This window comes from Rhinoraja longicauda, chromosome 9, assembly GCF_053455715.1.
Source record: "Rhinoraja longicauda isolate Sanriku21f chromosome 9, sRhiLon1.1, whole genome shotgun sequence".
Taxonomy (NCBI): Eukaryota; Metazoa; Chordata; class Chondrichthyes; order Rajiformes; family Arhynchobatidae; genus Rhinoraja; species Rhinoraja longicauda.
Genome location: NC_135961.1, coordinates 34,190,224 through 34,214,405, shown reverse-complemented (window position 1 = coordinate 34,214,405; position 24,182 = coordinate 34,190,224). Strand labels below are relative to the sequence as shown.

Genomic DNA, 24,182 nt, shown 5'->3' with positions numbered 1-24,182 from the left:
TATACCATGTGAGCTGCTTTTCCGCAAATTCACAAAGTTCCATTCAGATATTAATTTGAATTGTTGTAAACCATGTCATCTTGAAAATATGGTATTATTCTGTGTGTCTTACCTCCAAGTGTCCAGCTCTGAAATCCAGAGCTTTGAGGAAGAATGATGTGAGCTCAGATTGATGGGAAATCAATTGTTCCTTTTCCATGTGACAAATGTGTTCCTTTAGGATGTCGAGAAGTGGCCCGAGGCAACTCTGGAAAAGACACCAACATGTCAGAGACTACTTCTATTTCCACTTAAAGTACAGCATCAATTGAATCTTATAAATCGTCTCATAGCTGCGTGAAATCATGTGTGTTTAGTTTAGTGTAGTGTAGAGATGCAGTGTGGAAACAGGCCCTTTGGCCCACTGAGTCTGTGCCAACCAGCGATCCCTGCACACCAACACTATCCTATGCACACGAGGAACAATTTACCTCTTTGGAGTGGAGTGCGGGAGGAAACAGGAGCACCCAGAGAAAACCCACGCGGTCACAGGGAGAACGTGCAAACTCCACACAGACAGCACCCGCAGTCAGGATCTAACCCGCCTCTCTGGCACTGTAAGGCAACAACTCTACTGCTGCGCCACTGTGCCATTGTGGATTCATTTGGTCTTAACATATAGGGCGGCAGTGGTTCAGGTGGTAGAGCTGCTCCGTCACAGCGTCAGAGACATGGGCGCGATCCTGACCACAGGCGCTGTGTCTGTGTGGAGTTTGCACGTTTGCCCCGTGACCATGTGGGTTTCCCCTGTGTGCTCTGGTTTCCTCCCACATCTTAAATATGTGCGGGTTTGTAGGTTGATTGGCCTCTGAAAATTACTCCTTGGGTGTAGGGAGTGGATGCGAAAGTGAGATAACATAGAACTAGAAGGTATCACAAAATGCTGGAGTAACTCAGCGAGTCAGGCAGCATCTCTGGAGAGAAAGAATGGGTTACGTTTCGTGTCGGGACCCTTCTTCAGACTGAACATAGAACTAGTGTGAACGGGTAATCGATGGTCAGCGTGGACTCGGTGGGCTGAAGGACCCGTTTCCGTGCAGTATTTTTCAATGAATCCACCAACCAACAATAAAAACCTGCCATCTGTGCCTGACAGCTGCTTTCTGTGGCTTCTATTTTGCCCAGTTAAACATTGAACCATCTACTGTGCTGCAAAAGGCAAAGATAAAGTCACAGCTGCTGCCAAAAAAAAAGTAAAATAAACACACCTGTGTAAAGTAGAGGAACAAAGAGATACAGTCCAAGAACTCTTCAGAATTCATAATTTCAAACTACATGCAACCATCTCTTCTTAATAAACATGCTCAGCGAGAGACTAGTGTGGATACTAGAAGTTTTGATGATTCACAAAATAAACAGAGTTGTGGAAACCAATGAATGGCAGGAGATTGGGGTTTAGAGGGAAAAATAAATCCACCATGATTGAGTGGCGAATTGGACTCAATAGGCCGCATGGCCTAATTCTGACAATAGACAATAGGTGCAGGAGTAGGCCATTCGGCCCCTCGAGCCAGCACCGCCATTCAATGTGATCATAGCTGATCATTCACAATCAGTACCCCATTCCTGCCCCCAGTATCTATCAGTATCACAATCGGTACAATCTATCACAATCAGTACCCCGTTCTGCCCCCAGAGCTCTATCTAGCTCTCTCTTGCATCCAGACAATTGGCCTCCACTGCCTTCCGAGGCAGAGAATTCCACAGATTTACAACTCTCTGACTGAATTTTTTTCCCCTCATCTCTGTTCTAAATGGCCTACTCCTTATTCTTAAACTGTGGCCCCTGGTTCTGGACTCCCCCAACATTCGGAACATATTTCCTGCCTCTAACGTGTCCAATCCCTTAATAATCTTATATGTTTCAATAAGATCCCCTCTCATCCTTCTAAATTCCAGTGTATACAAGCCTAGTCGCTCCAGTCTTTCAACATATGACAGTCCCACCATTCCGGGAATTAACCTAGTAAACCTACGCTGCACGCCCTCAATAGCAAGAATGTCCTTCCTCAAATTTGGAGACCAAAACTGCACACAGTACTCCAGGTGCTGTCTCACTGCAGCCCTGTACAACTACAGAAGGACCTCTTTGCTCCCATACTCAACTCCTCTTGTCATAAAGGCCAACATACCATTAGCTTTCTTAACTGCCCGCTGTACCTGCATGCTAACTTTAAGTGACTGATGAACAAGGGCACCCAGATCTCTTTGTACTTCCCCATTTCCTAACTAAATTCTGCTCCTATGATTTATTAAATACAGGACCAAAGCCTATGTAGAAACATAAAATTCAAGTAAAAGTAAGATTACGCAAAAAATAAAAGGCAAAAGAATATTTACTATTCAGAAGCTTTTGAAAACATTTAGAAACCCACTCAAAACAAACTCAATGGTAGTTCATGAGAGTAATAAATAAGTTTACGATATTTTAAAAATATATATATAATGCTAGTTTTTTTTATAACACTGTTAGATATTTCTCAGCTATCATTCAAAACACCCATTTTAACAAAAGCTGTACAAGCAATTACAGTGGGTAAACTTTCAAGTTAATGATAACCGAGAGGTTTTAATCTTCAAAGCAGGAAGTATTTGCAGGTTTAGAAATGTTGCTTCAATTCTAACTCAAAAAGAGAATGGAAATGAAGCAGAAATCCCGACAGAGATAAATACTCACCTCCTTGGTGTCAGCAAGTTTATCGTAACACTTGCTAATTGATGGCAACAGAACCCGAGAAGCAAGCTTTGTTGCCAATGTAGTTCGAAGTGATGTTAGACGCAGATCAAGCTGTAATGAGCGGTTTCCCTTTGCAGCAATGTTGGTCAACTGGGTGATCTACAAGGAAGTATCATTGCATGGTTATTTAAACTTCAAGATAAGATGCTTTCTTTGGTATAATGTAACAGGAGATGGCTGTTGAACTTACCTGTATTAGAACGTCTCGTAGGTAAGGGCTGATGAAGTGCGACAGTGTTTCTGCGACCCTCTGCAATGCTGTAACGGCACTGAGTAAATAAATCTCGTTGGACAGCAGAGATTTCTGCTTTTTCAAAGTCTTCAGAAGTCCTGGCATCAGCCTGAACAAAATAAACCCATTCTCATGAAGGTTTAGCATTTATAATGCATGGTGATCTATAAACAAGATCAAATGAGCAACTACAATTCGCTAAAAGGGCAACATGGGAAACATGGTGGGAGTGCATGGGATTTGGAGATGCATCTACACTCTTAACCATGTTGTATAACCATACCACATAACCATACGAGAACATAGAACAGTACAGCACAGGAATGTTGACTCACAATGTCTGTTTCCATATTATATCTCTAAACTAAACATAGTACAAATTTTCTGTGTTGATAAGGCAACATCTGCTGTTACTTATCTAGCATCGTGCCACAAGAATGTTGTGAAATTCTTTAGTCAGAACATGGTGACTATTGCTACAGATGGCCAAGTGGAGGTCAAGTCAGGGGTATTTTTAAGGTGCAAATTGACAGGTTCTTGATTGGTAAGAATGTCAGGGGTTATGGAATGAAGTCAGGATAATGGGGTTGAGAGGGAAAGATATATCAGCCATGATTGAATGGCAGAGTGGACTTGATGGGCCGAATGCCCCAATTCTGCTCCGAGAACTTATGAAATACAAGATTTCAGGATACGAAAATGATAATAGCTCTGAAGTGGTCATTATGAATATTGAGTTACTTTCACACCTGGGAAGCTGTGGTATTGCCAGTGCCTTGAGCGCAGTGGTAACTTCAGCAATACAGAGTAGAGCATTGCCCAGCAGATTCCTTTCCTCCTCTCCACCATCCACTGCTATTAGGTCTACGGTAGTCACCAGCACAGGAACAAAGAAATCCTGGTGACCTGCACCAAAACACCTGCACAAGAGTTTCAGGCTGAAGAGGGCTGTCTGGCGGTTAACGGCTTGTTCCACTTCTATTTCCTTGCAGCAGACAATATTCAAAAGCTGCTCGATTAGGCTCAGAAGCAACTTCACCTGGTGAGAAACCAGATTTAAGAAATTATTTCACATAAATGAACATGCAAAGGGATTACAAAAAAAAGAGTTAGGTGTATAAATATTATCAATAGAAAGTCTGATAAAGTAAGCTTGAGAAATAGCATCTCATTTAGATCCATGTTCTCCGGAGGTGCTGCCTGACCCATTGAGTTACTCCAGCATTTAGTGTCCATTTTGGAACCAGCATCTGCAGTTACTTGTTTCTACAGTGTAAGATTATGCAGTCTGCATGCAAGGAATATGAACTGACCGTTCCTCTCCCACAGTGATACGAGCAACTGTGGAGGAATACACAACAAATCAATCAACAACTGGAGAAAAGCAGGGCTCTCATTCAGATGCTGAATGTCCTGATGTGCGTATTTGTCTTTCATATTGCACCAATGTGCACACTCCTGGGTCTTTCATATTTCCTCTGAATATACAGGCTTAATTTTCATTTATTCACTGGTTTATCAATTCCACAGCGGATTTGTTTGATTGTAACAAACAACTTAGTTCACACAGAAATTGTGGGTTTAAAAAAAAAAAGATTTTCTTTGACTCCAGGGTGTTTGTGCCAACAGCTTGAAAAGATGAGCTGTGCATTTTGCATTGATGTTGGCTGTTTAACTTCGGCTGATCTGACTGACGCAGTGTCACAGGACAATGTGACATGGATCGATTTCAAGGTTTTACTGTGACTGCACAACAGGAGAGACTATTCATCTCCTCAAGATTTTTATAAGAAAATAACTGCAGATGCTGGTACAAATCGAAGGTATTTATTCACAAAGTGCTGGAGTAACTCAGCAGGTCGGGCAGCATCTCGGGAGAGAAGGAATGGGTGATGATTCGGGTCGAGACCCTTCTTCAGACCCTTCCTCAAGATTTTTGCTGTATCTCAGGACCTGTGCAATAATAAACCAGACTCCTGTGCAACACTCCGAAAAAGATGTTAGCTGAATCCCATTATCCAATAGTTTTCCTGCATCCCTGTATTTTTTTCCTTTTTATTTAGTTAGACTTTAGATATACAGTGCGCTTGGTCTTGCCGATATTTCCCCAGGTACCGCAGGAGAAGCAATACCTGTCCCTATACCTCCTCCCCCGACAGTCCTTTCAGGTGAGGCAGAAGTTCACTTGCACCTCCTCCAACCTCATCTACTGTATCTGCTATTCCAGGTGTGGAATCCTATATATCAGCGAGACCAAGCGCTGACTAGGCCACTCAGTCCACCTTGGCCTACTCGATCACCTGGTTGCTAAACATCTTAACTCTCCTTCCCCTTCCCACACTGACCTTTCTGTCCTGGGCCTCCTCCACTGTCAGAGTGTGGCCAAACGTAAATTGGAGGAACAGCATTTCATATTTTGCTTGGACAGCTGACAACCCAGCGGTATGAATATTGACTTCTCTAACTGCAAGTAACCCTTGCATGTCCTCTCTCCGTCCCTCCCCCACCCTAGTCATCGGACTAGTTTTACAGTCATCCTGTTGAGTTCCTCCGTCTGTATATCTGTTATCACCTTTCCCACAGCCAACAATGGCCTATTGTGTGCCCCACATTGCCTTGATTATCGTTGCTTTTTGCATATCTTCTGTTCATTTCTCCTGAGTACCGTCCATATCTCTCATTCCCCTTTCCCCTGACTTTCAGTCTGAAGGGTCTCGACCCGAAACAACACATATTCCTTTTCTCCAGATATGCTGCCTGACACGCTGAGTTACAACAGCATTTTGTGTCTGTCTTCACTGGAGGAAAGGTTGAGCTATAGTCATAGAGTAATACAGCATGGAAACAGGCCCTTTGAACCAATTTGCCCACATTGACCAACATGTCCCTCTACACCTGCCTGTTTGGCTTTTATCCCTCCAAACCTGTCCTATCCATGTGCCTGTGCAAATGTTTGTCAAACGTTGTGATAGTACCTGGCTCAATTACCTCCTCCAGCACCTCGTTCCATACCTTTTGTGTGAAAAAGTTAACCCTCTGGTTCCTATTAAATCTTTCCTCCCTCACTTTAAACTTATGTTTAAGGGGTTCTCGATTCCCCTGCTCTGGACAAGAGAGTCTGTGCGCTTACCCAACCTATTCCTCTCATGATTTTGCACATCTCTATAAGGTCACCCCTCACCCGTGTGCGCTCCAAGGAATAGAGTGCTAGCCTGCTCAACCTCTCCCTAGAGCTCAGGCCCTCCAGACCTGGCAAATCAATAAATCAATACTGCCTTCAACCACTGAAGGTCACCTCACCTTCTGTCTCCTTTCTCTGTTCATTTATTTATTTATCTATTTATTCATTTCCCTATGTTCTCAAAATCTCTGTAAAGCGTCTTTGAGTATATGAAAAGCGCTATATAAATAAAATGCATTATTATTATTATTATAAGCAGCATTTCACAGTTAATGGACTGCCCGCTTGAATATAAAACTGCATATTTTCAAAATAAAATGTAAACCTTACCTGATGTTCCTGCCACTTTGCTTTATGCTGCTGGAGCTTATTATTGAGAAGATCCATGGCTTTACGTCGAACAGAGGGTAAACGGTTACTCATCAGTCCTTGTATCACTGGAATGAAAGTGTCAGTGGGGAGCAACGCGTTCACCTGCATCAAGGGAATAAGGGAACCTTAGTTGCGACCAAATCAGAATTGTTACCTTAACTCAAGCCACTCAATCATCAAAGTGCTGCACAGAATGTAGCTGACGACCTATTTGCGTGACACTAGCCAAGACAGGCTGAATATCAGTCAGGAGAAGAGAAACTTCCTTTCCTTGGAGAAGACAAGAAATTCTGGGGTAACTCAGTGGGTCGGGCATCATCCCTGGAGCACATGGATAGGCAATGTTTTGGGTTGGGACCCTTCTTCAGACTTTCCTTGGAATAGTATTATTGGACCCTTACGTCCACTTGAGAATTTGGGTTTATTATCTCAGGCAAGAGATGGGCATATCTGAAAGTACAGCACTGTCTCAGTCCGCACGTGTTAGCTTAAGTGCTCAAGAGCTAGGATTCTTAAGAATCTTTCTTGATGTGAGGTAGAGTGGAGGAATAATGTGTAGTCACGTGAAAAATGCTTTGTGCTTGAGATCATTGACATATGAAGAACCATTGAGCAGATTGGTACAATATTTTCATATTTTAATTATTTTTTCATATTTCAGATACAGCGCGGAAACAGGCCTTTTTGGCCCACCAAGTCCGCGCCGCCCAGCGATCCCCGCGCATTAACACTATCCTACACACACTAGGGACAATTTTTTAATTTATTTTTAACATTTACCCAGTCAATATTTAGTTTGGTTTAGATACAGCATGGAAACAGGCCCTTTGTCCCACCAAGTTCACCCTGACCATTCACATTATTATCCCACTTTCTCAACCACTCCCTACACGGTATGGGAACATTTACAGAGGCCAATTAACCTACAAACCCACATGTCTTTGGGGTGTGGTGGGTAACTGGAGCACCTGGAGGAAACCCACACGGTCACTGGAAGAAATTGCAAACCCAACGCAGACAGCATCCAAGGTCAGCATTTTTGTGTCTATCTTTGGTGTAAACCTGCATCTGCAGTTCTTATCTACATATTTTGTCCCGCCCCCACCTCTTTTCCAGCTTTCTCTTCACCCCCCTCATAAAATCAGTCTGAGGAAGGGTCCTGTCCATGTCCTCCACAGATGCTGCCTGACCTACTGAGGTACTCCAGCACTCTGTTTTCTATGCAAGCATTATTATTAAGTTGTGTTCGGCAAATAGACTATTGAAAACGTCTGCAAGTCAGCACATGTGAATTTAAAGGTAACCTACTTTATCCAGAACATCATATGACCGGTTGAGGAGAGCTCTCCAGAATTTAGCTGTTGGATTATCTGCATTCTCCTCTACACTGTGGGCGACCACATTAATGTAGCACAGAATCTCCTCCAGTAAACTAGGGAAACAAAGCAGATACATTGCACTTAGGAACAACAGAAAATAACAACAGGTTTAATTGCATCTTGATGATTATCCCTCACGGTTTACACTTCAAAAATTGCACTTTTTTCTCCAGTCAATACAATACCATACAGTTATGAAAGTTAAATAGTACAAAATCATTATATCAAAAATAAAACAATATAATCACACATGATATTCTCTGACCGAAAAAAAAGGTGTGGGCAGAAGCCAAAGCTTATTGTGCCTACCCTTAATACTTAACAAAGCATTAAGAAAATTGTACATCATATATTGCTCGTCCCATGGGAATGAGCACACAATGATATCCTACTTCTGCACTGAGATTCTTGCATTATTTACCTTCCGTAGATACTTTATTTGGGTGGATGCAGTGTCAATGTTAATCCAGCCTGAATGAAGGTGATTAGGCATTTCCCTTGTCAAATGAGCTTTGTGATCACTTCTACAAGCAGCTGAGATGGATCTCATGTTCAGTTTAATGAATAAGCCTGAAATCCTGCTTTGTATTGCTTGACTAAAGATCTTGGCTGCAACTGCTAAGAGATTTGTGGCAACCAATGGATTAGATACCAACCATGCCAGAACAGAATCAGTGTTTTCGGTTCAAACGAACATTCGGAGGATGCCACGTACAAAAATAGGTGATAGTCTTCAAAGTTCAAAGTGAACACATCTGGACAGCACAGTAGGCAGCTGTAGAGTTGCTGCCTTAGAGCATCAGAGACCCGGATACGATCCCGAGAACGATTGCTGACTGTATGGAGTTTGGATGTTCTCCCTGTGACCACGTGGGTTTTCTCCGGGTGCTCCAGTTTCCTCCCACATTTCAAAGACGTACAAGTTTGTAGGTTAATTGGCATCAGCAAAAATTGTAAATTGTCGCTAGTGTGCAGGATAGTGCTAGTGTATGAGATTATCGCTGGTCAGCGTGGACTCGGTGGGCCGAGGTCTAAAGATTTCTAGGGTGTCTTTGCAATTACGTGCATGAATAAAACAAAGTACCTTTTACCAGTTGTCAGGGTGGCGTCTCCAATATAAGTGCAAATAATTTATTTGAGTCTCAGACATTGAGGATATGTTCACATTGCATTATTCTTCTATTTGATTCAAGCTTTCTATAAACACGTGTATATTATTGTTGATGGTTAATGGTTTGAGCTCAGACTTCAGTCTGTTTATAATCTTGTTTGCAGGGTGTGCGTAAAAAGCATAGAAACATATAAAATAGGTGCAGGAGGAGGCCATTTGACCCTTCGAGCCAGCACTGCCATTCATTGTGATCTTGGCTGATCATCTACAATCAGTAACCTGTGCCTGCTTTCTCCCCATATCCCTTGATTCCATTAGCCCCTAGAGCTTTATCTAACTTTCTTTTAAATCCATCCAGTGAATTGGCCTCCACTGCCTTCTGTGGCAGAGAATTCCACAAATTCACAACTCTCTGGGTGAAAAAGTTTCTTCTCACTTCCGTTTCAAATGGCCTCCCCTTTATTCTAAAACTGTGGCCCCTGGTTCTGGACTCCCCCAACATTGGGAACATTTTTCCTGCATCTAGATTGTCCAGTCCTTTTATAATTTTATATATCTCTATAAGATCCCCTCTCATCCTTCTAAACTCCAGTGAATACAAGCCCAGTCTTTCCAATCTTTCCTCATATGACTGTCCCGCCATCCCGGGGATCAATCTCGTGAACCCTATGCTGCACTGCCTCAATAGCAAGGATGTCCTTCCTCAAATTGGAGACCTAAACTGCACACAATACTTAAGATGTGGTCTCACCAGGGCCTTATACAACTGCAGAAGGAACTGTACTCCTACACTCCTAGACTATAGGTGATGTTTTGGGTCAGAAGAAGCATCCTGACCTGAAACGTCACCCATCCTTATCCTCCAGAGATGCTGCCTGACCCACTGAGTTACTCCAGCACTTTGTGTCCATCTTTGGTATAAACAAGCATATGCAGTTCTTTGTTTCTACATTTTGGCTTACTACCCAATAGGCCTGGCAACTCATTGAAATGGGAATGGAAAGCCATCCTGCTTGATTTTTATGTTCCATTGCAGCAGTAAAAAAAAACATACTTGGTTTGTGACCAACGGGTAGCATGATCTACTGGGAGAAATGCAAGTGGGAATTACTTTACCGTGATGACGCCCAAGCAAGCAATGTTCCACCATCCAAAAGCTAACAGCACTCAGACTGGTCAGCCATGCACCTATACTATTTCCCTGATTTACAAGCAGGAAATTGAAATCAAGTGGTGAAGTTTGGGTGTAACATTTGTAATGCTGTGGACATTCATTTCAGAGTGCAAAATAAAATACTCAACTTAAATCAGGCTTGATTTCACTGAATTGCTAACAGAATGCTCATCTAATAAGTACATGAGAACAAGTGTAAAAGTCTTGATATCCAACTCAGGTTACAAGGCGCTGTTGGTGATTTTGCAAACATTGAGCAGTCGAAGCAAGTCAGTTAATTTAAGAAAAAGAAACTGAGAGCATCACTAAATCTAGTAAAATATCTAAGCCAGACCATTAATTTTTATCAGTTCCCAAATATTGCAAAAGAATTGGCTACCTTTGTTGAAGCATCTGCAGTGACTCTTCTTCAGAGGTATTACAATCTGCAACCTGATATAAAAGGGGATAGTGAGCATACTTAACATTTGTTATGCGGATTTTCCTAAAACCACACTTGCAATGAATCCACAATACAAATGGCTGTTTGATAAATTGATCAATGCGGCAATTATATTCTCCATAATGTTTTTCCAATCCATTCTTTTCCCTCATTGCCCTCCCACCTTCATTCCTCTCATCCTCATACATTGAAATCAAGCCAAATTCCATACAGTGTAATTTTTATTGTAATAATTTTTCACGAGCACCATCATACTGCAGGAATTTGGCTTGACTCATTTCTTTTATGAACTATTATCCTCAATAGATCAGATTGACAGCCTTATTTAAAAAAAATATTAGCAAAATATTCTGTACCCGAATAATTGTGACCTTGATACAAATTCCCTTGGAATAAAAGCAGACATGCGTTGAAACAGAAATGTAGACCCGACATACACAGGGCATAGGAAATCCAAAATTAAAACTAAAAGTACGATGGAAATGACCAGGACCCCAACCAGCAACCAGGGGAGTGAAAGACTTATTGGGGAAGGAAGAAGGGATGTAGTACATAACAGATCAGATGAAAAGGGAAATGATGTTGCAAATTGAAATCGATTCCAGAGGTTTGCTGGAGGAGTGCGAAGCGATGAGACAGGTAAACTAATAACTAATAGTTACCCATTACTGACAAAGTTTTTGTTGGTGGCGGGATAGGACAAAAGAGGTGGGAGAATTCCTTAGGTAGACACAAAGTGCTGGAGTAACTCAGCGGGTCAGGCAGCTTCTCTGGAGAAAAAGGACAGGTAACATTTCGGGTCCTGTCCCAAAACGTTACCATGCTTTTTCTCCAGAGATGCTGCCTGACCCGTTGAGTTACTCCAGCACTTTATGTCTATCGTTGGCATAAACCAGCATCTGCACTTCATTGTTTCTACAAGGGAGAATTCCTTGTTGCGGGCTGGTGATAGTTAATTGAGCTGAAATTTAAGTTAAAAATCGAACTGCACAACATATATTTTGACAACTGGATTCCATTCAAGATCTTCAATATTAAAAACTCTACTTTTCAAGATATACAAATTGTTAATGTATAATCATAAAAAGATTCCGATTGTCGTTTAATTTGAAACAAAATATACCTTTCCAATAAAACTGTTGGAGGCAAGATACTGAGCCATAAACGAGACGGAAAGAAATTTGAAATGCCGCAGCTCTTTGGCTGTGTGAGTGTCCACGTTGAACAGTGGTTCCTCTTCATTTGCCTTCCTTGTCTTGTTCTTCGTTGTGTTTGCTTTTCTCGGTTCTTTGGTTACTTCTAAATGAATTTCCAGAAAATAATGAGAAAGGGTATCCATTAATCAAAAATGAATAGGTCAAGAACTCAAATAGTGTTGGGGTAATATATGAAACAAAAACAAAAATCAGATTAGTATCTAACTGGAAAAACAGCGGTGGAAAAATTAAGTTGATTTAGGTTTCTGGAAGCCTTTCCAGAAAATGGTTGAACTGGATGCAAACTCTAAACTAGAAATGTTTATAGTTTGCATCCTGTTTCGGCATTTTCAGTCTGAAGGGTCGGATCCTCAAAACATCACCTATCCATGTTCCCCGGAGATGCTGCCTGAGCCGCTGAGTTACTCCAGTACTTTGTGTCGTTTCGTGTAAACCAGCATCTGCAGTTCCTTGTTTCGACATTTTGACTTCCCCAGAGATGCTGCCTGACCTGTCATGTTACTCCAGCACTTTGTGTTTTTATTGGAAATGTCAGCAAGTTAAGGTCATATGGAAAAGCAATTATCATTTATGTTGTAATGCTACTTCTCTGGTTACCTTTAACTTTGATGGGAAATGGTACATTTGTGAGTAATTTAATAATATACAAACCACAAAGAGGATGAATTAATTCTTCCCCAAAATAAAATTACCTACATTGTAATGCATTCTTAATCCGTGAACCAATCCAACATATCAATAAAATGCAGCATAGATAAATCCAGAATTCAATTTACAAGACTGTTTATTGCTTGATTGCTACATTAATGGGCAAGCATTGGAAACCACAGACATCAGGCAGATCTTTCTGCTACTTCTATAGAAGCTACAATGAGCAAGCACTCAAAGGCATGAGGTATTTAGACTGCTGTGATTTTAGGTATTATTTTTAAGAAGGCAAAGAACATTTTAAAGCAAGATATGCCCTCCATACTAAATCGGTTTTGATATGGCAATTTAATCATTAAATAGAAATGTTTTTCTCTTCACATTTTCAGGTTAGAATTTATAATATTCATACAAAACACCAAGAACATGGTGACAACGTGAAAATGCACATTTAATCACAGTTATACAGCATAGAAATGGGCCCTTTGGCCCAATCTGTCCATGCCGACCAACCTAAGCTAGTCCCACTTGCTGCATTTGATCAATATCCCTCAAAACGTTTCCTATCCATGTACCAGTCCAAGTGTCTTTACTTTAGACTTTAGAAATACAGCACGGAAACAAGCCTTGCGGCCCACCGAGTCTGCGCTGACCAGCGATCACCCTGTACATTAGCATTATCCTACACACTAGGGACAATTTTCAATTTTTTACAGAAGCCAATTAACCTACAAACCCGAATACCCAGAGAAAACCCACGTGGTCACAGGGAGAATGCACAAACTCCGTAGACAGTAGCCGAAGTCCGGATTGAACTGGGGTTTCTGGCTCTATGAGGCAGCAACTCCACCACTCCTAAAGCGGTCTTTTAAACATTATAATTGTACCTGCCTCAACCACCTCCCCTGATAGCTTGTTCCATACATCCACCGCCCTCCGAGTGAAAAGATTACCCCTCAGGTTTCTATTAAATCTTTCCCTTCTCACCATAAACCTATGTCCTATAGTTCTTGATTCCCTTACCCTAGGTAAGACACTGTGCATTCACCCTATCAATTCCCCTCTTGATTTTATACACCTCTATAAGATAACCCCTTAGCCTCCTGTGCTCCAAGGAATGAAGTCCTAACTTGCCCAATCTCTCCTTTTAGGTACAGATACAGCAAGTGTCTGCAAAGTCAGTATGAACAGACGCTTAATAGAGAACTTGCTTGAAAATAAAAGGAATTTTACCAAATGTTTTCCTTCTGGTGCAGATAGAACATGAATGTTTTGAATGTGTTGACCTAGCACAACACGCCATGCCTCTTCAAAAGTGACACTGTAATTTAACCACTGTTAGACAGGTTTGTCTTTTATTGATTGGGACATCATCTGAAGTTAAGAACGTGTCGTGTACTACTTACTTTCTTCTTTGTCTTCAGGGAGCTTGGCTAAGTAACGCAAAATGTTGATGAAGCTCTGGAGCTGTTCCGGAACAGTAAACTCGCAGCCAACAGTGATCCAGAATTCAACATCCCTTTCCAAAACCGCTTCCTGTTACCATAGAACACAGACTTTTGTTATAAGGAGATAAAAAGACTTTAAAAAAAGATATGCCATCTCATTTAGTTTATTGTCACGTGTACTGAGGTAAACTTAAAAGCTTTTCTGTTGCATGCTATCCAGTTAGTGGAAAGACGACACATGATTACAATTAAGCCGTCCACAGTGTGCAGAAACAGGATAAAGTTGCATGTTTAGTGCCGGATAAAGTCTAGTAAAATCCAATTAAAGATATTCCGAGGGTCTCCAGTGAGGTAGATGGTAGGTCAGAACCACTCTCTAGTTGGTGATAGGATGGTTCAGTTGTCCGTTAACTGCTGGGAAGAAACTGTCCCTGTACCAAGATGGCGCCAAACCCAGGCGACTCTCTGCAAGCTAGTCCCAGAAGTAGATCTACAAACATTCATCCATCTGATGAAGGGGAGGGTGCAAACATAGGCAACTGTTTTCACTGGAGCATGCATTCAAAGTGTCATACATCATTAATGGCTGAATTAATCTTTCTCTGATATCCAAACTATCATTAAAACGTGTTCAGATATAGTATGAGTACAACTGTTGTTGTAGATATTTTGCAAATGTTAAAAAAAAATCAAGCAAACAAATATTGCTTGAAGGCCAAATTCTGCAGGTTTCCAATTTAATTATTAGATGGTGCATCTCATGAGTGTCTTGAATTATCAGAAGACCAACAGTTTGCTACGAGCTTATGTATTTGTTCTTCTAGTACAACCCCGTGTTAAAACAAGGAATTGCAGATGCAGGTTTACACAAATGGACACCAAGAGCTGGATTAACTCAACTCAACAGGTTAGGCTGCATCTCTGAAGTACATCTCGAGTCTGAAACATCACCTGTCCATGTTCTCCAGAGATGCTGCCTGCATAGATGCCTGAAAGCTGTAATATCTAGGTTCAAGAACAGCTTCTTCCCAACAACCATCAGGCTATTAAATACTACAACCTCCAAATAAGCTCTGAACTACATTCCGACTTGGGGAAATTGGTTTTGTCTTTTTACACTATTATTGGTATGTACGTATGTATGTGAACATGAACTGAACATTTTTTTTCGTTTATTATATTGTTTACATAGTACTATGTTTACATATCCTGTTGTGCTGTTGCAAGTAAGAATTTCATTGTTCAGTTAGGGACATATGACACTAAAACACTCTTGACACTGTGTGTCCTTCAGTGTAACCCCATCATGGTGATTCCACCACAAATCTGCTCCTTTATCCCCCTTTAGATTAATAGCACCCCACTGTCCAAGTGCTGATTCCTGCTTTTATCTGTCCAGTATTAAATACACCCACCTTTACCTTTTCGCCGTGGGTTGCTGCAGAAGCGTTCTTGGTTATGTGTTGCTCAAACAGCAGCATCAGGAGGGCCCAGAGAAAGCGCTCCGCACTCACTGTGTCAATGAGCGTGGCAAGGACGGGCACACGCCGGTGCTCGGGGACATGTGGCATGGAATCCACAAACACCCGGATGATTTTTGTTACCACATTTTCCACATTCTGTTTGATTTCTGCAGGGTCTTCATTGTCAGCCTGCAAAAGAAGAATTTGAGTGAGCAGAATATATGAAAGTGGTGGTGAATCTGTGGAATTCTCTGCCACAGAAGGTAGTTGAGGCCAGTTCATCGGCTATATTTAAGAGGGAGTTAGATGTGGCCCTTGTGGCTAAAGGGATCAGGGGGTATGGGGAGAAGGCAGGTACAGGATACTGAGTTGGATGATCAGCCATGATCATATTGAATAGCGGTGCAGGCTCGAAGGGCCAAATGGCCTACTCCTGCACCTATTTTCTATGTTTCTATGAACTGAAGAGCAATCTTTGCAATTCCGTGCGCCCGGTGGCTCTGCCACTTCACTGAACTTATTCAGGACAGAAATTAATAGATCATGAAAAATCAGAGGAAATTAGAAAAGGGTGGACCCGTTGGGCCCAAAGCTCTCCTGCATTGGTCTAGCACCTTCCCCCCTCCCGCACTCCATCCCCCCTCCTCCCCCACTGCATTCCCCTCCTCCTTTCACCCCTCCATCCCTCTCAACCCCCCAAACCTCTCCTGCATTGGTAAAGCATCCTCCCCTCCCCTACCTTCCCCCCCCCCCCACTCACCCACTCCATCCCCCCTCCACTCACCCATTCCATCCTCCCTCCACTCACCCACTCCATCCCCCCTCCACTCACCCACTCCATCCCTCCTCAATCCCCCCTTCCTCTCCCCCTCACCCATTCCATCCCCCCTCAAAACTCCCCCGGGGCCGGGGTTAGGCGAGGGGGGAGAGGGAGACACACAGGACAATACAACAACCTTAATATCAATTTCCTGCCCCTTTCCCATATTCCTTATCTATCTATTTATATAACTATTACTCTCATCTTGTTTGATTGTTTGTTTATCCTTTCCGTAAATACAGCCAAAACGGGACACTCAGCAGCAGGAGAACTCTCCTCACCCCCTCCTGATTGACTGCCACTCCCTTCACTTGGATGGGTCCCCCCTCCCTCAGAGCTCCCAACTGCGCACGCGCAGACCATCTCCCATTGTGACGACGCGGGAGGAGAAGAAGCTGCTATTATCCTGGAGGTGTGTGTGTGCGCGCGTTTGCTGCGCTGCCCGCTGGGGGTCATAGTCCGGTGATGGTCCGGGGTGCTGAGGCCGGGTGGGATCGTCGACTACACCTCACGGCGGCGGGAGGTGCGCACAAGATGGCGGAGCAGGAGGAGGAGAAGGAGAGCGGCTGCCATTGTTGTTGGAGTCGTCGGTGACGCCGTCAGTTGAAGCGGGCGCTGGAGGAGACGCGGGAGGTGGAGAACAAGCTGCCCACTGGGGGTTGAAGTCCGATGATGGTCCGGGGCTCTGGGGCCGGGCGCGAGCGGGGACTCGACAACGGCGTTGGTTGAAGCGGGCGCTGGAGGAGACGGAGGGGAACTCAGGCGAGTCTCGCCTCACTCCGAGCTCCCATTGGTCAGATTCCGTCCCGCACTCGACTCCCATTGGCCGGGCGGCTATTGGGTTCTCATTATAACGGCGAATGCGGCTGACGGCCAGGACAAGTGGAAAAGTGATTTTTTAAACTTTAAAAAGCCAATAACTTTTAAAATATAACACCAATTTAAATAAAACTTCCTCCAGCCCACCCCAGGACAATGGTGAGTAAGGTGGGCCTAAAATTGTCGTATACCGTTTTGGCTGTATTTCAGGAACGGATAAATAAACAATCAAACAAGATGAGAGTAATAGTAATATAAATAGATAGATAAGGAATATGGGGAAGGGGCAAGAAATTGATATTAAGGTTGTTGTATTGTTCTGGTGAATGGCACAACAGCTTTGAAAGGATGAATGGCCTACATTTTTATAATATATTGTTATTATCCCTCTAATCCCACCCAGAGACCAAGATGTATAATATCTGTAAGGAGTCGCATTAAACATTTTGCAGTTTGTAAAAGTGACCATGTAAAAATGAGGCTGCAGATTTTTAAAGCAGGTAAGTATAAATAGCTCAAGAAAATGGCACTCACTCACCACAGCATTAGGTAAATTCTTATTAATAATATATTGCTGAGATTTGTATAAGCTCTCAAACAGTAATAACTACTATAACGTACCTGAATAAGTGCGGGGATGACAGTCTGCACTGTCTTGTTTATGACCTGGAAACTGTAGCTGTCATCCAGCCGCATCACATTGGCACCCATGAAGGTGAATATGGGCATGATATTATGGAGAACCTTGTCCTGGAAAATAACGTCACAAATACCTCAAAAACAGAAATTGCTTAATGTTGTCGCAATAGTGGATTTATGAGTACTTGAAGCAAAACTAAAACTGAAAGTTCAGAGGGATATGGGCCAAACGCTGGCACATGGGACTAGTGTAGATGGGACATGTTGGTCGGTGTGGGCAAGTTGGGGTGAAGGGCCAGTTTCCACGCTATATAACCCTCTGACTCTATAAATGGTTAAAGTAGTTCGCAAATCTGGTGGGTAACAAATGTATGAGCGGCACGTTGGCACAGCAGTAGAGTTGCTGCCTGACAACGCCCGATCCTGACTACAGGTGCGATCTATGTGGAGTTTATACGTTCTCCCCCTGACCGCGTGAGTTTTCTCTGGGTGCTCCGGTTTCCTCCCACTCCAAAGACATGCAGGTTCATGTTAAATGGCTTCAGTAAATTATCCCTCGTGTATAGGACAGAACTAGTGTATGGGTCGACATGAACTCTGGGGGCCAAAGGGACAGTTTCCTTGCTGTATCTTTAAACTAAACTAAAACAGCTAATATTTCGCCGGTTAGAACTTAGAAAAGAACACTTAACAAAACCATAAAATGAAAGGATTTTAATTGTGGGCACTTGCACTTCTGTATTTCATGACTTTTATTACTAGATTTAATGCATAATGTGCAAAGCTCCAAGACTTCCAACTCCAATGCTTGCGAAACCCATCTCTTCCCCATGTTGCCAAACCCTAACACCCTGGCTCACACCAGTGTCAGGCATTAAAGACCCCATTGCTAAACTGAATAGCAGCAGCCAACACCACTGTAATATTCGTAAGGTCAGGCCACATCTGCGGAGAGAAAAAAACAGGCTCATCTGCCTAAAATGTTCACTTTTTCACTCTCCACAAAATGCTGCTTGACCTGTTGAATAATTCCATGTTTAATGTTTTCATTTCAGATTAATCATCATCTGCAGGTTAAATAGGCCAGGCAGCTCTCCTACATGCTTCATTATTTAATATGATTTTGGTTACCTTTTACCTCACAGACATTTCAAAATGATCCGACAGCAACATCCTTTGACAATAATCTGACGCTGGTTAAACTTACAGGGAACATTCCGGCAGCAACACCCAGGAGCAGCAGTGCATGATGATGGGTCTGAGGCATATTTGAACCCCTGACACATTGAACAATCAGCTCCACGTTAAACTTCTCTTCATCGAGAACATCTGTAAAATCAAAGTTGAAAACGCAGCTACTTAGGATATTGCAACGTATTTATGCAGCCCCCGTAATATTTGGAAAATTATGAGAAATATTTACAAAAGATATTTAGTGTGGCACGGTGGCGCAGCAGTAGAGTTGCTACCTCTACCGTTGTAGGTTAATTGACTTCTGTAAATTGTCCTTCGAGTGTAGGATAGAACTAGTATTTCGGGTGCTCGTTGGTTGCCGTGGACTTGGTGGGCCAAAGGGCCTGTTTCCATGCTGTATTTCTAAACTAAACTAATATTGAATGCATCTGGAATTTGTCACGGGATTAAGAGTTTAACACCCAATATTAACAAGGGATGGCAGAACATTATCTGCAATCCTCTGTTTGTATGTCACGCGTAATACATTTACATTCTACAACAAATCAAGCAGTGATATCTGAACGAGTCGGAACCTTGGTTTTCAATACATGCTATGGCGGCACGGTGGTGCAGCAATGGAGTTGCTGCCTTACAGCGCCAGAGACCCGGGTTCGATCCTGACTGTGGATGCTGTCTGTATGGAGTTTGTACATTCTCCCTGTGACCGTGTGGGTTTTCCCCGGGTGCTCCGGTTTCCTCCCATACGCCAAAGACGTGCAGGTTTGTAGGGTAATTGGCCGGTAAAATTGTACATTGTCTCTAGTGTGTAGTCTAGCGTACGGGGATTGCTGGTCGGCGCGGACTCAGTGGACTGAAGGGCCTATTTCCATGCTGAATCTCTGAACTAACCTATTCCAATGTTAAATGCACCCTGAAGAAGCAGCACCTTATTATCTGAATTCGCACATTACAACCAGTTTTCAATGTTGAATTCAACTATTTCAGGAAATCAGTATTCAAATTTTGTGCCTCAAATTCCTGCTTTATTATTTAATTCCCTTTTGGTATTTCATATTTCATTTGCTGCTATTTATCTCTCCATCAGACAGATCTTTGGTGGTTCACCTCCCTTCAGCTGCCACCACTCATGTGATGCAGTCTCTTCTGGTATCCATTCTACCAAAGGTCTGTTCTCTCTAACCTTTCCATTTCTTCTCCAAACAAAACTTGATTTATTTCCAACATTTCAACATTTTAAAGCAAGGTCACTGATCTGAAATATTAACTTAGTTTCTCTCTCCACAAAGCCCATCTGACCTGCTAAGTACTTCTAGCATTTTTTTTTAAACTCAGTGCTGTGGTCAACTTAAAGTATATTTTCTATGTTTTCTTTCTTTCCTTCAAATTATATCCAACACACAGCAATTTATATGATTGTACAAAGTAATAGCTTCACAAATTTGGTTTGGAGATTAATTGGCTTTGATAAAATTGTTAATTGCCCCTTGTGTGTATCATAGTGTTAGTACATGGGGTGATCGCTGATTGGCGCGGACGTGGTGGGCTGATGGGGCCTTTTTCCACACTGTATCGCTAAAGTCTAAATGATTTTGATTTTACACTCTAATTGTTTAAAACTAGTCAGAGAGTTGTATTGTACAGAAACAAGTCCTTTGGCTCATCACATGCACACTGACCTTTTTGCCCATTTCTACCAATCCCATTTGCCTGTATTTGGTCTATAGCCTTCTATGCATTTTGTATTCAAGTGGCTGTCTATGTGTCTCTTAAACGCAGTGATCGTATCCAATTTCTCACTCTGATAGTGAGGAATCGGATATGATCACAGTGTTTGATTGCATCCGGCAGCACATTCCTGAACACAAGAATAGAATTGAATAGCCTTTATTGTCATCCAAAAACATGTTTTTGGACGAAATTATGTTACCTACAGTCAACAATGAGAAGCAATAAAAAGAACACAACCACTCTCAATATAAAAAACATTCAGATCCCCTCTCGTTTTTGGTACCTTTGCCATGGAGCTAACAAGAATTAATTCAAACTACAATTATAGTAGTACTATATAGAAGTAGTTCAAAATACAAGAACATCGCAGAGAAATAATTTCAAACTGCATACCATTGCTTATCTTGGAACCATCGGGTGACAGCTTCTGGCAGAGGTTCAGTAAACAATTGAGGATCAGCTGTTTTGTGTACTCCAGACTGCTCTGCTCAGACAATGCAGGATCCAGACACCTGAGTCATGACAATGATTATCTGTTAGTTCTCAGTCATAATCAAAATAATTAACTTTCCATTTTCACACACAAAAATATAGAACAATGGACCATCGTCTCCAAACTCTATCCGTGTCAAGAATCCACAACCCTTGTCAAGAATGGTCACACAATCCCCAAATTAATCCTCATCAGGGCAGCACAGTGGCACAGCAGTGGAGTTGCTGCCGCACAGCTCCAGAAACCTGGGGTTCGATCATGACTACTGGTACTGTCTGTACGGAGTTTGTACGTTCTCCGTGACCGCGTGATTTTTCTCCCGGGTGCTCCGGTTTCCCCCTACATTCCAAAGACGTACAGATTTGTGGGTTAATTAGCTTTGGTAAAATTGTAAATTGCCCCTAGTATGTGGGGAGTATGTAGCTAGTGTACGGGGAGATCACTGGTCAGCGTGGATTCAGTGGGCAAAATGGCCTGTTTCCAAAGTCTATCTCTAAAGTCTAAAGAAGGGACCCGACCTGAAACATCATCCATCCATGTTCTCCAAAGATGCTACCTGACCGAATGAGTTACTCCAGCACTCATAACATAAATTTCATAATATAAAATCTGTCAAAATTCTAATTTTGTTGATCTAAATATTTAGACACGAGTACTAGAGTAAGCAATTTTCATTGTATTAGTCCAGATCCAAATTATTCCTAACCTTGACCTGGATATAAAATGATGTACTTTGTTGGTTTTCTATACACGGGAACTGCTTTATTAAACAGAAATGCGCAAGTCCCTTCACCACAAGCAAAGTGGCAGTTTAAGGTATTGACCAAATACTACCTTCCAGAGATGAATGAGGGATGAGACATAAAGGCTGGCCTTGCCAGGTGTACATTGTCAAAGAATGAATGAAAAAATCTCCCTTCTTGTTGTTAGATTCTATAACCACGTGGTCTTCAGCACTTCACACAAAAACTTTGGCTTCAAGCAACTCATTACATTTTATCTTTTATATCATAGTGCATGTGAAATCTAAGGATACTTAGAAGGTGATACATTATACCTTGGTGAAGATTCCAGTTTTCTCTTTTTAAACTTGCCTCACCTACCATTTCCTGAGCGTTAAAAAGCAAGGAAGGGTAAGTTGTTCAAACTACCTAGCCATTGCTTGTATGGAACCCTAGTTAAGATAAGTTTAGAGGGATATGGGCCAAACACAGGCAGGTGGGACTAGTGTGGATGGGACATGTTAGTCGGTGCGGGCAAGTTGGGCTGAAGGGCCTGTATCCACACTCTATGATTCTATGATCTCAACCATGCTATAGCCGACAACAGCACTTGTTCATTTTAGTAACAACATGAGGAGTTTGTTTTAATTTTCTCTGACTTTGAATACTTTAGCACTCATACCTGGACAGAAGGCTGAATAGGGTAGGAACAAGAACCTGGGGTTTTTTGAGTTTCTTCTTGTGCTGCAACAACTCCAGGATGAGGGTGACTCTCTGCCAGTTAATGTTACCCGTTAAAGAATTAGGTTCCAAATTCGTCATGTCTTGCGCTTTCCTTTAAAAGAAAACACACAGAGTGAAAAGCAATGACAATGAATTTTGAAGTTTGTAGAAGTTAGACTGTTATATTGGAATCTTTCCCATTCCAATAGGTGAAATCCAGTTCTGATGAATTCCACAAAAGAGAAGAAGGGTCTGGTTAATTTATTAATTCTAACATGAAGTCCACTTGAATTTTAACAGTGAAGTTAATGATGTGGAAGCAAATTTCTCCATGTAATATGCCACAATTCTGGGAGCATGGCGCAATAATTGAATTGTTTTCAAATTTTGCAACAAAAAATTTGAGATTACCACAGAAATTATGCACGTCTTCCGCCGGAGGAGCAAGATGCTCTCTCATAGAGATTAAGTATATTGAGTTTATATATTCCGAACTCAATAAAGCATGCAAAATATACAGGAGCGGAACAGTGGCGCAGTGGTAGATTTGCTGTCTTACAGTGCCAGAGACCCGGGTTCAATCCTGACCACGTGCCGTCTGTAAGTAGTTTGTACGTTCTCCCCATGACCTGCACGGGATTTCCCTGGGCGTTCAGGTTTCCTCCCACACTCCAAAGACATACAGGTTTGTAGGTTAATTGACTTCCGAAAAAAATTGGAAATTGTCCTTGGTGTGCAGGAGAGTGTTTATGGTGATTGCAGGTCAGCACTGACTCAGTGGGCCAAAGGGCCTGTTTCCACACTGTATCTCTGAACTCTAAAAACACAGTGGCGCAGAGGTAGAGCAGCTGCCTTATAGCTCGAGACCTGGGCTTGATCCTGACTGTGGGTGCTGTCTGTAGGGAGTTTATACGTTCTCCCTGTGACTGCATGGGTTTTCTCCAGCTGTGTTTCTTCCCATATTCCAAAGATGTGCAGGTTTGTAGGTTAATTGGCTTCTGTAAAATTGTCCCTAGTGTGTAGGATAGAACTAGTATACAGTGATCGGTGTGGACTCAGTGGGCCGACATAAACTACACAACATGGAAGCTAAAATGTTGTTTCCATGGTGTTTATTTTATTGGTAAAAGAAATTATTTTTGATATTTGGCAAAATTTCTTCAATGGACACTATTGCTACTTTGAATTGTCTCTCCCATAGACAGTGAAGCTGCCCAGTCACACAGTACAGCGACAAATCAAGAGATACTGGGATCAAGGAGGGAGAAGAGGAACAGTGGAATTAACTTCAAAGTTAAGTGGGACAATGAAGGAGGGCCAATGTGCAGACATGTGGTGAGAATTGTTATAAATTAAGCAACACCCCAAAAGTACCCTCATTTGGAACCAACCTTTGCTGCAGCATTTTCTGCCTTCTGGTCTGTTGAATGGTCGCACGACTTTGAGATTTCTCCAAAGGCCCGAGCTCCCTGGCAACTTGCTCTGCATCAACCACGATCTGCACCGTATAGAAATTAAAAAGTAACTACTAGCAAGATTTTGCATTTTTACTTTAAATTTACAACCCAAAAGAGACAAAATAATATATTGATAATAAA

General features: G+C 42.2%; 2 protein-coding genes across 3 annotated transcripts in view; one reads left to right on the top strand and one right to left on the bottom strand.

Annotated features, from left to right (window-relative positions):
* LOC144596583 (galectin-8-like) overlaps positions 1 to 14,095 on the top strand; it is a 42,129-nt gene extending 28,034 nt beyond the window's left edge. The window contains exon 10 of the mRNA XM_078405078.1: positions 13,957 to 14,095. The gene's annotated coding sequence lies outside the window, so the exon portion shown is untranslated. The remainder of the gene's footprint in view (positions 1 to 13,956) is intronic.
* The window catches only part of heatr1 (HEAT repeat containing 1), an 86,107-nt gene that overhangs the window by 8,695 nt on the left and 53,230 nt on the right, over positions 1 to 24,182 (bottom strand). Inside the window, exons 25-39 of one of the 2 annotated variants that reach the window (XM_078405074.1) lie at positions 23,976 to 24,082; positions 22,544 to 22,696; positions 21,040 to 21,158; positions 18,929 to 19,050; positions 17,704 to 17,832; positions 15,396 to 15,632; positions 13,939 to 14,068; positions 11,791 to 11,966; positions 10,605 to 10,657; positions 7,870 to 7,993; positions 6,520 to 6,663; positions 3,758 to 4,047; positions 2,967 to 3,117; positions 2,717 to 2,875; positions 113 to 247 (exon numbers count right to left, since the gene is read on the bottom strand). In XM_078405074.1, coding sequence (XP_078261200.1) covers positions 113 to 247; positions 2,717 to 2,875; positions 2,967 to 3,117; positions 3,758 to 4,047; positions 6,520 to 6,663; positions 7,870 to 7,993; positions 10,605 to 10,657; positions 11,791 to 11,966; positions 13,939 to 14,068; positions 15,396 to 15,632; positions 17,704 to 17,832; positions 18,929 to 19,050; positions 21,040 to 21,158; positions 22,544 to 22,696; positions 23,976 to 24,082 — 2,229 coding nt within the window. The remainder of the gene's footprint in view (positions 1 to 112; positions 248 to 2,716; positions 2,876 to 2,966; positions 3,118 to 3,757; positions 4,048 to 6,519; positions 6,664 to 7,869; positions 7,994 to 10,604; positions 10,658 to 11,790; positions 11,967 to 13,938; positions 14,069 to 15,395; positions 15,633 to 17,703; positions 17,833 to 18,928; positions 19,051 to 21,039; positions 21,159 to 22,543; positions 22,697 to 23,975; positions 24,083 to 24,182) is intronic. The other variant, XM_078405075.1, reaches the window with a different exon arrangement.